Genomic DNA, 13,152 nt, shown 5'->3' on the forward strand with positions numbered 1-13,152 from the left:
CGGAAGACGTAGAAGTGGAACAAGACAACGGAGACGTTGGATATGTCTTGGAATCAAAATGAGGGTACACCGCCGCTGACGGAGTTGGAAAGAACGAACGTGGGCCTATCCTTCTGATTGAGGAGTCGAGCGCAGATGTGCCAGTTGTAGAAGGAAAAGACAGTGGTCTGGATTCAACTAGCGAATCTCACGTGGTCTGAATAGAGAAGGGAAAAGAGTGTGGTGTGGTGGTGGTAGTGGTGGTGGTTGATGCGTGTAAATTCCAGGGTGAGGTTGGCAGGTCCGTGGTTCGGGGTCGCGGTCGCTGTTTCCGTTTCTTCGGCCCGCTGTTTGGTTCCAGTGACCTCAGGAGTCTAGCTTGTGTTTCTGGTTTTTCCTGGTTCCTTTGTTCCTCAAACAACAACGACCCTGAAGCGGAAGTAGTAAAAGAAGTTGTCCAGCCTCTTTTTCGAAAGAAGTAAAACAGTCGAATTCCGAAATTCCAAAGACGAATCGTCTCGCAGAATGAATACCGAAGAGATGGTCAGCGTGACAACAAGCAAGGGAAACAGAGAGTGGTTGGGAGTGATCACAGGGCGCGGAGAGGGCGATCAAGGTACTTTTAAGAGACCGGCTAGGACGGGCCATGAACGACCTCCTGCGAGCCATGAGAAGGCCGGGGGGGCCCACAGCACGGCCGCCGAGAGGATCCTCTGGCCCCTCTGGCCCCTCTTCCGGGTACGATGCTGCTAACTGGGAAAGGCAACATAGCATTCCCCCTGACGATGGTGGCGTGCAAGGGCAAACGGCAATGACTGGGATCGACCGGGCCACGCTTGATAGCATTCTCCATCCCACCTCTCTCTTTTGCTCATTGACTGGTACCTAGGGCTCGCAGCACTTCTAGCTGGTCTCGGCAAGTATATCCGCGTCCAAGACGAGAGAGCCAGCCAAAGCCGGTGAGTCCACCTACAACACACACACACACACACACACACACACCGATACGGGCATGCCTACACCAATGATCATAGCGAGCCAGCGATTGGACGAAGCAGGACAAGGTCGGGCATGGCGTGCCTTGGTACCTGCGTGCTTTGCCCACACACATACGGATACACACGTGGTGAATCCAGCAATACACGTACCGTATGTACCCCTTTCTTCTTCTTTTCTTTTGCGCGCTTACGTATATACAGCATAGTGCCCAGGTGCTCACCTGAATCGTACAGATACGGCCGCGCTATCCGTACTGCTCAGTTGATGGACGGGGAGAGGGTTAACTTCCGGCATGTCGTGGCCAAATGTGCTCACCCATCTGTCCGTTTAACTCTATCCTCATATTTTGGGTGCTGGGGTGGAATCACCCTCCTTGCTCATCAGCCCATACGCCAGCGCTACTCACGCCAGTACCAACCGATTGCCGCGACGAAGATGGCAGATAGAGCAAGTCAGGCAAGCCAGCGATACAGGAACAGGGTCATACCCGAGCCAAAAGGGACTTTACACTTTGTTCAAGACTCGAAAGGGAGGAATGGGGCCAGCGAGGGGTCAAGGCACCCATCAAGAACAGACAAGTCACCCAAAGTAACTGCAGGGATGACGCGGATGGGCGATGCCTTCAACGCGCGCACAGTCACTCTATTCTGGACACACAGGGACAGGCTTTGAGGGAGCCGATCCCTCGAAGCCAATCAACAAGGACCAGCGTACCGTTCGCTGAGGATGAATGGATGACATGGCTCCTGGGTGCATGGATTCACTGATTGCCGTGATTTCCACTCCCTTCCTTCAATTCTCGACACCTTAATTGCTCTTCTGACAACCGCCCATGGTCGAGTGCGTTATCGCGGGGCGGCGACGTCACAATATCGACGGCTGGAATGAGATGAAGAAGATGGTCCCTTTGTCGCATTCGAATCCAACGTCGCAAGTCGTCTCACTCGACCCTTTTGACTCAGGAGTCACGAACTGATCAGGAGCTGAAGGGTCTGCATTCCAACGCCCTCCCAGGGCTTCTTTTGACTAGAACCAATAGCCCGGCGAGCAGTTTCAAACTCTGTGCTTTGCGGAACCAGTGTGCATCCCAGGGACCCCCGCACCAGTCGACAGGCCGGCCGCGGGGCTGCTGAGGCTGATGCTGAGCGATTTCACCTGACTGTCTTATCCAGCCAAAGGCGCGGCCTCAATGGACCAGTGTTTCCCAGTCCCTGGCCATTTTCTTGGCCGCCCACTGGTTTGACTGGCTACGCTTAACTCATGGTGTGCCAGGTGTGGCAGCGCTGTTTGTATGTTTGGACAAGACCGCATCCCTGCGAGAGGGCTTGCCAGCCAACCGGGGTCTTCATCCAGGGGGGCGAACGGACGACCACAGCCCACAGGCGTGGAAATGACAGGGGAAAGACCGGACGAACAAGGGCTGGAGGGGCCAAAGCAAGCTCTGACGCTCGACCAATCATCTGGCGCCACTGCGGCTTGCCAACCACACCAGCCCGCACTTGATCCATCTATCCAAAGATGCCAAGCAACGCTGGCAACCCTTCTCGACCGAGTGTGATTTGTCGCTTTCTGGTCGATGGAGAACTAGACCCGTCATCCCCTTCCTTCTCTTCGCCCTCGCACATGGCTCGCTGCATGGTGAAAGCTGCAAAACTCGGCGCCTTGCACGCTGGCCGTGGACTGCATCCACCGAAATGACCGACAAAAGACGAGAACTTCGGGTCTCCTCTAATCTTACAAGGCCCTGCTCTGCCCAGCCGCCATGGAGCATGTTCAGATGAATAGAAGCTTCGAAAAGAAATTCCAACCATTGGCTGGGCCGCCGCCATTCCCGCCCATGACCCGGTATTTGTTGTCACTAGTCTCGTTATCTGAGCCCTAATGGTCATACAGTTCTCGTCGAACAGCCCAGCCAGCCAATGGGCTAAAAACGGGCCAAAGACGTTGTGGTGTTATTCCCTCTTTTGTTTAGATTCCCGTTAGGTTCCGTCGCCTACTCAGCTTTCTGGGCTCTGCCCGATCGTTCCCGGAACACGGAACCGCTCGTTGAGCGCCACAAAGACCAAGATCCATCTTATATCTCAGTACTCTACGCAGTAGGTAATGTAAGGGTACCGCATCCATGCCATCCGAATAGGTACTGATACGCTGTGGAACAGCAACCCAGGCATGATGCCCGAACCGGGCCATATGATGTGCAATTATTGTGGTATCCATCTTGCGCCATGCGTACCCTTCCATAAGCCTTACCGTCCTTGCACCTGGTGCTTGGGTCATGACGAACGGGAAGAGTCCTGGGAAGTACGGCATATTGAAAAAAACAAACCTGCCTATCATCATCGCTTCTTGGCCGAACTCTCGGATCATGTGAATCAGCCCCACGCATGCTTCATCGACCCTATATCTCCGTCGTAATGTTCTGCCGTCCCTCTCGGCCGATCGTGCCATGGTATCTATTTGACGGCATCTGACGACAGCAGCCCGACGTCTCCTGCTTACTCACCTCCTCTGCCCCCTTCTCGTGAAGACCGAGGTGGCCACCCACTTCATGCCCCCCCCCCCCCGCGGTCCTGTGATCCAGAGATCAATAACACTCGGTCCATGGTGCTACGACAATCATTAATCAATCAACTACTCGTTTGATGGCCGCTATCTAGCCCGCTCGTGGAAAATAAGCTCATACTTCTGCCGACGACCTCCAGCTTCAGTCCGGCCACGCCCGCAGCTCGCCGAGCTTGTCTGGTTCCGTCAAATAATGTCAAAGCTTTACGTGTCGCCGCATGCGGCTCCATTGATGTAGGGGCTCCCTGGTCTCTTGCCGAACCCCAAAGGAAGAGGGCATTCGCAGAATGCTCCCCAGAAAGGGAATGTCTTCCCATATGCACTACTCCATCACATCGCCCGCTGATTTCCCCACGGCGTCTTTGACCCTTACTACTTGGCCAGCCGCGCACAAATTGCGGGATGTGACGGTGTAACCAAATCTGCGCCGAGGCCCCTGTGCTGGTCAGCGGGAAGCCCCTGTCAAGCGCTGTTGCAAACATATTAACCAACCCGAGCTCACCTCGGAGCTGGAACCGTAAAGAGCACTCAGTTTTCTTTCTCTCGACTCCCTTCGCAGCCGCCTGGATGGGTCGTCCAGATGGGCCGAAGTACGAAGTACAATACCACTGCCTGCACTGGAGGGGCCGAGGTGGGCAGCGGGCTTCTGCGAGGGGTGAGAGCCTGGGAGGCTAGTGACCTGGCAGCGTGCCCGGGGAAGAGCCTAGAAGACTGAAGATGCGGTGGATGAGAAGGCGGAACAGTCCCCCATGAAGTCATTTGCTCTTCCGCGACCTGTCGTTTCAACGATATTGCCCGCCCCTCACACTTCAGGTGAGCGGTGGCATGCAAGCAGTACCAGACAAATGTGTGCAGATGAAGCCGAGAGATGCGACTGGCTCGTGATGGTTTGCCCAAGGCCGCGTCATTCGATATTGATTCTTGGGCTGTCTCTTCCTGAAGCACCTGGCTCTGTCGGCATATCTACACAGGCTATAGCCTCGCTTGGCGCTGAGCACATGCCATTCCAGACTTTGAAGTCTCGGAGATCTCGGCTAGATAGCCTTGCTGCTCATCTCAGTGAACCATGAAACGATGGGGATAGACCTTCTTCTTCCCAGGTCCAGATACCTCCCCTAACTATCACTGGCGATTCTTGAAACAGTAAAGATCATAAATATCTTAAATTCGAGGTCACGCGATGGTTGCTTGGGGATGTCTTGCAGCGGGCAGACGACGGTCTGAGAGATAGTCCGCCGCATCATAAACTTCCAAAACGTGCTCGTAGGCTGTGGATCATGAACGGCAAGCTGCCGCAGCTGGTATCAACTGGAGGACACACCTCTTTGCTTCTGGAAACTTACAAACGTTAGTCGATCGTAGATGACTCAGCAAGACGTCATCGGGGAAACGTCGGTAAAGACTGTGGACATCACTGAAATATGACTAAGCGTCCCGTCGGATTACCGTCCCATCACGTGCACCTGTGCCGGGCCCATGGGAGCTCGCAGCTTGACGACCGCTGTCCACGGTCCGGAAAATTCCATATCAACACGGCCAAACATTCAAATCACCTCTCCAGCCATTGAGGCCGCAATCATGGGTGCCAGCGAGTCCAAGCCGTCGTCCAACACGCCCCCACACCTGTGGAAGGCGTAAGTCCTGCCCTTACCCAATTGTCTCGTCCTCCTGCGTCCGCCGAGGGCATCGTCGGCTGACCAAGATCACGCACGCAGCAGCACGCCCAGCGGCATCTCACACGATCTCGTCGAGTCCCTGCAGACCAGCCCTGAGGTAAGCTCCTCCCCCTCTCCCCGAGCGCATTTGTCTTTTGGGCTTCTAGCTGGCCCAATCGCACTATCACCCTCCGCCTTGGCGTCCCGCCATCGAACGCTCCCCCCCCCGTCCGCGCTCTTTTCCTCGACAGAAGAGATAATTAGAAGGCTAACCAGTGACCGGCCAACTCGGACCGCAGACCGACCTCTCCCGCTCCCAACTCACCGAGCTCCAGATCCAGGCCCGCGTCGCCGAGGAGCTGAAGCGCCTGCAGGCCAAGGAGTCCGAGGCACTGAAGCTCGCGCACGAGAAGATCGCCGCCGAGGACAAGCCTGCGCCCGAAGGGCAGCGTAGCCACGACGCCGTCAAGAAGGAGATCGAGACCCTGCGCGCCAAGCTGTCGGAGCGCAAGAAGGTGCGCGACCTGCCCGAGAGCGTGGAGACGGCGCGCGGCAACGTCGTTCGCTGCCTGCTCGAGCACGACCGCCGGCCGCTCGACTGCTGGAAGGAGGTCGAGGCGTTCAAGGATGAGGTGAAGCGGTTAGAGAGGGGCTGGGTCGAGAAGGTTGTCTCGTGAGAGGGCATCCCTGGGAGCAGTGGAGGGGTGAGACTTTGTCAAGGGCTTTTGGCATATGATTTCTGCGTTCTGGCGGCCCATGGCAAGGAGTGATGGCGGTCGTGGATGGATGGATGGATGGACGACATGCCAGCTGAGAGAAACAGAGGGGCAGCAGTAGGGCGGTAGGGGGGCGGAATGCCAAAGTGTACAACAACCATGCTACTGGTGGGGGATACAGACAAAAGTGTATAGATGGCGAATGGATTTGGTCACATCACAGCCCATGGAGTTCGTATTCAGGTAGCCCGGCCGGGTCTTCTGTGGGAGTCTTCCGACCATCAGCTGGAGGCTGAGGCTGCGTCTTCTGTCTAGCAGCCAACACCTCCTCCTTGCGACGCAGGCCCTCGGCCCTCTTGCGCTCCCGCCTGGCAGCAGCGTCCTCCCATTCGGCGCCCCCCTCGCCCAGCTTGGGCGGAGGCCCTGCCAGGACCGTGTGCAGCGCGGCGCGGAACCTCGCGATCCTCGCCGCGTTCTCCGCGAAGCGCTCGTTGGCGATCTGCATCAGGTCTCGCAGGTAGCTCGCCGAGACGGTGCAGTGTCGGGCCTCGTCGCTGTCGTCATCGTCGACGTAGCCGATCAGGGACTCGAGCGCCAGGCCCATCGTCCTGACCCCCACCATAGGCGTCACTGGCGGCGAGGACGACGATGAGGAGCCGTCTTGCGGTGTGGTAGGGGCGGCGGCGGGGAGCAGGTTCAGGGCGCCGCTCTCCCGGAAACCGGCCGCGAACGCGCACTTGAGCAGGAGCTGGGCGTGAGCAAGGGAAGCCGTCAGGACATGGAGAATCTGTAGTGTGGGGTGAGGTTTTTTGGTTAGTTGGTCATGTGAGCGCTGTGTATGCAGGACGCGGTATGTAAGGTTTCCAAGGCGACATGGGCCTCGGCGACAGGGAGTCTGGGAGGAGCGGGCTAGGGAGGGCATGGATGAGTAGTAGGACGCGGGTGTGTGCATGAGGTGATGGGGGGGGGGGGGGTTGGCTGCATACCATGGGCTCGAACTTGAAGTGAATGAGTCGTTTCCTCCGTCGCCCAGGCTGAGCGCTGCCCGACTCTCCGGCGAGGCGGTGGCTGGCTACCTCCTTCTCGTCCACGAGACCCAGACGACGCAGCATCTCGTCATCCCCATCGTGCGATTCGGGTACGGGGTCGTGCGATACGAATAACCACGTGCCGCCGCCTCCCTTACCCCCGGGGCCAGCTATAGTCATGGCGGCGCTGCCGCTGTTAACGATGCTGTCGTCGTCTCCGTCGTCATCGCCGTCCCCTGTCTGGGCTGCAGGCTGAGAACGAGTCTCGGCATGGATGGCCGGCCCAGCGGGAGCAGAGGCCGGCGCCCTGCGGCCCTCTAGGAAGACGCTCACCCGCCCCGCGCAGCTGCTCGTCGTGACGAAGCCGTCGAGGGCGTTGAGCTCGTCGATGAGCTCGCGGATACCGACGTCCACGGACCCCTTGGGCGAGGCGTCGGTGTACTCTGCGTCGGGCACGCTGAGCTGCTCCAAGATCCTGTGCTTGCGGGTTGCGAAGGAGGCCGGCGGGGAGGGCAGTTGCTGCCTCGTCCGCTGGTGCGGCGCCATGGTTTCCGTGATTTAGTGGGGGTAGACCGGGGTCGGGTTGGGTCAAAGAAACCTCCAAGGGAAGAAACGCAGGCCTATGTGAGTTTCTGCGTCTCTCGCCCTGTTATGCCGTCCGTTGCCGACAGGGAGGGGGGTTGCGTCGGGCGTTTGGGCTGCCTTGCTTCTGGGGACGTGGCTGGCGTGTAAGTGAGGTCGACTCACCATGGAATTAAAAAAAAAAAAAATGTGTGAGTGGTTGCCGGAATCTGCGAAGTATTCTCACAGTGCCGTATCAGAGACATACGCACAGTGTCCCGTCGGGAAGCGAGCCGACAAACCAAGCTTATTTTCATAGTAGGCAACCCTCTCAGTGCCACCTCGCAGGACCAAGTGAGCTCAAGCGCGAGTTCGGCTGAATTAGGCTACCCGGCGGTGAGGTCGCGCGGTGGTGTTGCGGTTTTAATATAAAGTGTGACTCGGCCAAGTCGGCGGCCATCTATTGTGCACATTGCCGGTTGAGGCCGTTGATTCGCCTGACAGAGCCAGCCACTTGGGACCATAGACACCAGACCATGTTGCCAAGCAGCTTTAAATTATTCCAAGACGTCGCAGATTGTCTGTTTCCTGGCTGCGGTGAACTTATCGCTTCGTCTGAGCCGGGCGGGACGGGCGGTACCCTCGAACGGCCCGGATCTAGGTTTTTATTCCACTTTGACACGCATCGTATGATGTCAGCTTGCCAGCAACAACTCGAGAAATCTCGGGAGGCCGGCAGCATGATGAAGTAGTCGAAGTAGCTCGCCATTTAGCGGTATTTTGAAACGCAGGGATCATTATGTCTGAATCCAGGCCTTTGTCAAAGAATTGTTTTGAATTATCTTCATGACAATGAACCGCCTTTCATAATTCTCAAAAGTTCATCACATGCTCTGCAGGACCGTGTAAGCTCTTGAATACAATTCTCTCGAATTGTCAGTGGATAGTCGAAGTGTCAGCACCACCAAGAACAGTTTTGGGGTTTTACACAGTCTTTCCAAGTCTTTGCGACCAACAACTATACAATATCATTCATTTGTCACATATTGCCGCATAAAAATATGATTAGCAATATGATCCAGAACTCTCCATGTAATGAATGTAGTATGTTTTGGTATTCAATTCAATGACATCCACGAGACGGCGGTCGTCGGTCAATTCATTTGGGTTCACTTTTTTATCACTAACCCTGCCCCGGTTCTCATGTCCTTTCTTGCTGGCGTCTGCCATAGGTTGTCGGGTCTGTTCAGGACTTAAATTGGTCATTCACTGTCACTTCCAGGCACTATAACCTATTTTCGTAGGACGTGAATTTTGAGTTAAGGTAGTCGGGTACAAACCAAAGTAAACCCAGAGTCGCTGTTTCGTTGTCGGTGGTCGAAGTGGGCGAACAAAACACTGAAGCTTGTGTGCAGCCGTTATCAATAGCACATGGCGGTGATGGCAAGCCACCTCCACCGAAGTTCGCAATGTGGAAAGTGGTCAAGAGGTGTCTTCGGGGGCCACATCTGCTTTTGGAGAACATGTCAGCGCTCTAGCAGACCAGCTGCAAAATCGCGTAATAGTGCGTTAGGACCCTATGGGACGAAGTCTGGCGTTCCCACTTATTGCCCCCGATGCGGGGTCTCGGCGGGACGCAAAGTTGGGCCCTCGCAACGTCCTCTTTACTTTCACTCTTCACACATCATATCACCCTCCCCAAGTAAAGTCATATTGCTTTATCGTATTTCGATTCTTCTATCTAAAAGGTAGGATCGAGTATCTGCGAAACGCTAGATCTATACTGGCCTTAGTGGCCCAACTCATCCCGGAGCGCCAGCATGCTGTCCCATACCGTTCTTTGGTTTTTGAACCCCCAAAACGCCGTCATGCATCATGTATACAGTTCATTATGAAAAAAGCAAAATTCAAACACGAGCCCGCCAAATGCTTTATATGGATGCAACGGCCTGCTCTTCCTTCTCGGCCTTGACGAAGGGCGCGACAGCGGCCTCGCCCTACTTCTCTGCCTCGGCAGACGACGACGGCGCGGCCTTCTTGTCCTCGGCGGCCTTGCGCTCCATCTCCTCGAGGTACTGGGCGTACCGCGACTTCTTGTTGTGGATGCCGCACTCGGTCTTCTGCTGGCCCTTCCAGCGGCCGGCGCGCTCATCCTCGCCGTCCTTGACGGGGACGGTCGAGTGCCAGTCGCCGATGGACTTGTACCCCTGGTCGAGGAGGTCGTTGTACGGCACGTTGTGGGTCTTAATGTACTCCTGCACCTGCTTGAAGGACCAGTTGACCATGGGGTTGATCTTGATGACGCCGCGCTCGTCGTCGACCTCGATGACGGGGATCTTGTCGCGGGCGCCGCCCTGCGAGCGACGGCGGCCGGTCAGGATGGCGGCGACGCCGAGCTCCTGGTAGGCGCGCTGGAGGGGCTCAACCTTTGCGACCCAGTCGTACATCTCTGACTCGGTCTCCCACAGCTTGGGGCCGTACATGGCCTCGAACTCCTCGACAGAGTCGACGCCGTAGGGCTTGAAGACGTGCAGCTTCACGTTGGGGTAGCGCGCCCGGATGCGGTCGACCAGCGTGTGGGTCTCCTTGAAGTGGTAGAGGGTGTCGAGGAAGATGAGGTCGACATTGGCGGCGGCGGGATTCTCCTTCTGGATCTTGGAGAGCATGTCGAGGGTCACGAGGCCCGTTAGGCCAAAGGCCGTTGACTGGAAGAGGTTGGGAAACATGACCTTGGCGAAGCGGAGGATGTCGAGGGGGTGCATGTGCTCGAGCTGATCGTTGAGGTGCTTGAGGTGCGGCAGGGTGAGGGAGACGAGGGGGAGCGCGGGGATGGACGACGCAGTGGACGACGCATCTGTGGCGGAACCGTACCCGGACTCAACCTCGGCGCGGTCTAGCTTTGCGGACTCGACAGCGTTCAGCCGAGGCGACGACGCCACTGAGGACGTCCGGGTCGCGGACTCGACGGCAGACGACATTTTTTTCGAAGGTTCCGAGAATTTGGCAGAAGGGTTTGGGTGAAGAGGCGTGCGGTTGGGGTGTACCGGGGGTATGACGAGGGTATTCTGTAAGAGGGTGCGTTGAAAACCCGGCGTAGGTTCACTCGATACGGGCTTGGTCAAGAGCGATGAAGTGAAATACAGATGACGCACGAGATAGGTCTGGGGCAGAGTTAGGTTTTTGGGAATATGAAGAGAAGGCAAGAGAGGTGTTGTTTTGTGAGAACAGAGAGGCGGGCAAGCTAGGAATCCTCACACCGCGAGAAGGGAGGCGGGAGGTGTATCATATTGTTGGGCACAAGGGCCATCACCAAGCAGCATTACTAATTCGGATTCCGCCCCTTTCCTGGAGAAGCACCCCGATCGAACCAAGAGGCCGACGGACCACAAGAGTCCACCCCAAGTATTGCGCAATCGCAGCTTGTCCGGAGCATTTGGGCTATCAGCATTGTACGGATACGCCGCGGAATTTGCATCTCCAAGGACGAGACGGTGGTCTGGGAGCGATCACGACATCGACGCTAAGCCATTCGTGATGAATGAAACAGGACATGATTGGTTACAGAACTCACGGTTGGCTCCGTACCGCGGACATCTCGCAATTGCGCCATCGCCCCGGGAGCCGGAAGTGGATTTCATTGCGAAAACTGGCCCTACAACCGGCCCCGGCAGCCGGGAGCCGTGACTCCATGAGTATAAGATATTAGGGCCCGTTTCTGCCGTATCGATCATCATCAAAAGAGACCCTCTGAACCGATGCTCATCATGAGCGAAGGTGCGAAAAAAGGGAAAAGAGGGACCTTTTGGTTGTGCAGAAACACTCGCGCGATTCGCCATGGTGATGCAAGAAGGCGTGATTCTGCATGGGCCACCAAGCGGCTTGGCCTAGTGGATGCGGTGACGGCACTCGGCGGTCGGCCGGCACGGTAATCGGCGACCCACCCGGCCGTCGGCGTCGAGGGTGTCGGAGGACTGCCAACTTGAAAATGGGCGCCAGCATCTCACACTGAACTGCATAAATCCATCCCGACACCCTTGCCAGTCAGCATGCGAGAATCCATCCGCATACGAGAATCCATCCGCATACGAGAATCCAAAGTGTCATCCATGGCTGCCCGCTGTGGGAGTTTCTGACAAATCAATCCACCTTGGGGGGGTTTCAGCGAGAGATGCGTGCTTCGAGCTTTTATCACCGCCCGAGGCCTCGCTTGCCGACGTCTGCCCCGAGTACATTTGCTTCCGTCGTCTCCTGAGAACAAGAAGGTGGCGCCATCTGTGTTTCAAGGAAGCCTGGCTTCTTCATCACGATCCATGACTCTGAGAAAAATAGGTTTCCGGTAAGAAACACAGTAAAGCAAAGACCTTTTTTGGAGATTTGCGTTTCTTTGGACATCTCTCGGCAAATCATAGGCAAAGTCCAGGTTCACTTGACCAGAAGCCCGGCAAGACACGCCGGACCGGCCGCTCTGGGTTGACGGCTCATTCGTCTCAGGGGCCTTGTTATCAGCAAACAACCCAGGCCAGAACCCCAATGGCGGGCGCCTAGACGAGAAGGGGGCCACCGGCCACTCCAGATACATCACGATCTGGCATCTGTCCTTGCGTCTGGGTGGGAAATGCGCGCCGTTATTCCCGCTTGTGATCCGTTTCTCTCTGTCAGCGGAGCCCTCTCTCTGAACCCGAAGCAACGATTAGTCGGCTGCTGCTGTGGCGACTGGTGGGTATGATATCTTAGCTCTCATTACTGCAAGGGCTTCTTCACCATTCGGTCACCAAGTGTCGGGTTGGCCTGGCAAAAGAGGCTGAGGCCAGTGTGCGTTCTGCGAACGCTACCTAGTACACGATAGTGGTAAGGCTGTGCCGCCACCGTCACCCCTGATGACTGACGTCGGCAACTTCGGACGACGTTGATGTGTTGTGTCCCGCAGATCCCGCCCGGGCAGTGACATCTCATGTTGGCCAACGTCTCACGTATTCGGGGCTCCGAGAGTGATGTAATGAACCTTTGACCATCTCATGTTGGCCAACGTCTCACGTGTTCGGGGCTCCGAGAGTGATGTAATGAACCTTTTAACCTTTATTGTGTCACACCAGTAATGCCGCACCTTACCTCGCCATATCAATTTTTTTCAGAGGGGTAATCACGTGACTTTGAAGTCCACCTTTCCGCTGGACAGATTCAGCGACAGCCAATGGGACGCCGCGCAGCGGCACGGACACGGGGGTTGTGGGCAACAATCGGCTCCGGGCCAGTGACGGACAGGTGGGGTGGGATGCACTACCACAGTTAGACTCACAGTGCTCTCAGTGCCCAGAGGGCGGGCGGGCGCTGCTGCACCAGCCTCCGCCGCCGCGTCCAGCGTGTGCCTCAACGATGTTTTTGCCTACGAAACATGATTGCAGGCTCGCCGAGTCTTTAAGCTTTCCTTCACCAGGACTCAGCTCCGAGCTTTCTCTTCCCCTCTCCTCCCCTTTCCCTCCTCACCTTCCCCTCACCTCTCCGCGCCATCCCTCCCTCAAAGACGCAGCTACCGTCGCTGACAGCTGTGTTGCTGCTGCAGGCTTACTCCCCGCCCTCATCGCCTGACTCTTGCTCGTCCCTGTTACGCCCGTCGCTCTGACCTAAGCCTGCTCCGTCCACACCTAGCTTGAG

At 56.6% G+C, this 13,152-nt stretch overlaps 5 protein-coding genes across 5 annotated transcripts; 2 read left to right on the forward strand and 3 right to left on the reverse strand.

The window, feature by feature from the left end:
* Positions 1-905: 905 nt before the first annotated feature.
* Positions 906-1,730, forward strand: LY79DRAFT_369130 (uncharacterized protein). Its single transcript, XM_060552818.1, has one exon. The coding sequence runs from the start codon at positions 1,051-1,053 to the stop codon at positions 1,648-1,650; it is 600 nt and encodes a 199-aa protein (XP_060409837.1). The 5' UTR covers positions 906-1,050; the 3' UTR covers positions 1,651-1,730.
* A 3,388-nt stretch (positions 1,731-5,118) lies between these two features.
* On the forward strand, positions 5,119-5,872 carry LY79DRAFT_673008 (uncharacterized protein; the record flags this gene model as incomplete). Its single annotated transcript, XM_060564116.1, has 3 exons — positions 5,119-5,174; positions 5,256-5,313; positions 5,495-5,872. 3 exons carry the CDS (start codon positions 5,119-5,121, stop codon positions 5,870-5,872), a joined length of 492 nt encoding a protein of 163 aa, XP_060409838.1.
* A 132-nt stretch (positions 5,873-6,004) lies between these two features.
* LY79DRAFT_369229 (tRNA wybutosine-synthesizing protein) lies at positions 6,005-7,695 on the reverse strand. The gene is made up of 2 exons (XM_060552819.1): positions 6,898-7,695; positions 6,005-6,698 (listed from the first exon to the last, which is right to left on the reverse strand). The coding sequence occupies exons 1-2, from the start codon at positions 7,483-7,485 to the stop codon at positions 6,129-6,131; spliced, it is 1,158 nt and encodes a 385-aa protein (XP_060409839.1). The 5' UTR covers positions 7,486-7,695; the 3' UTR covers positions 6,005-6,128.
* A 1,802-nt stretch (positions 7,696-9,497) lies between these two features.
* On the reverse strand, positions 9,498-10,478 carry LY79DRAFT_583045 (phosphoadenosine phosphosulfate reductase; the record flags this gene model as incomplete). The annotated part of the gene is made up of 1 exon (XM_060560301.1): positions 9,498-10,478. One exon carries the CDS (start codon positions 10,476-10,478, stop codon positions 9,498-9,500), a length of 981 nt encoding a protein of 326 aa, XP_060409840.1.
* Positions 10,479-11,544: 1,066 nt separating this feature from the next.
* Positions 11,545-12,574, reverse strand: LY79DRAFT_566279 (uncharacterized protein). Its single transcript, XM_060558801.1, has 2 exons — positions 12,262-12,574; positions 11,545-12,172 (listed from the first exon to the last, which is right to left on the reverse strand). The coding sequence occupies exons 1-2, from the start codon at positions 12,451-12,453 to the stop codon at positions 11,780-11,782; spliced, it is 585 nt and encodes a 194-aa protein (XP_060409841.1). The 5' UTR covers positions 12,454-12,574; the 3' UTR covers positions 11,545-11,779.
* Between the last annotated feature and the right edge of the window lie 578 nt (positions 12,575-13,152).

The sequence above is a fragment of the Colletotrichum navitas genome, assembly GCF_030913465.1.
Source record: "Colletotrichum navitas strain CBS 125086 chromosome Unknown LY79scaffold_77, whole genome shotgun sequence".
Classification (NCBI taxonomy): Eukaryota; Fungi; Ascomycota; class Sordariomycetes; order Glomerellales; family Glomerellaceae; genus Colletotrichum; species Colletotrichum navitas.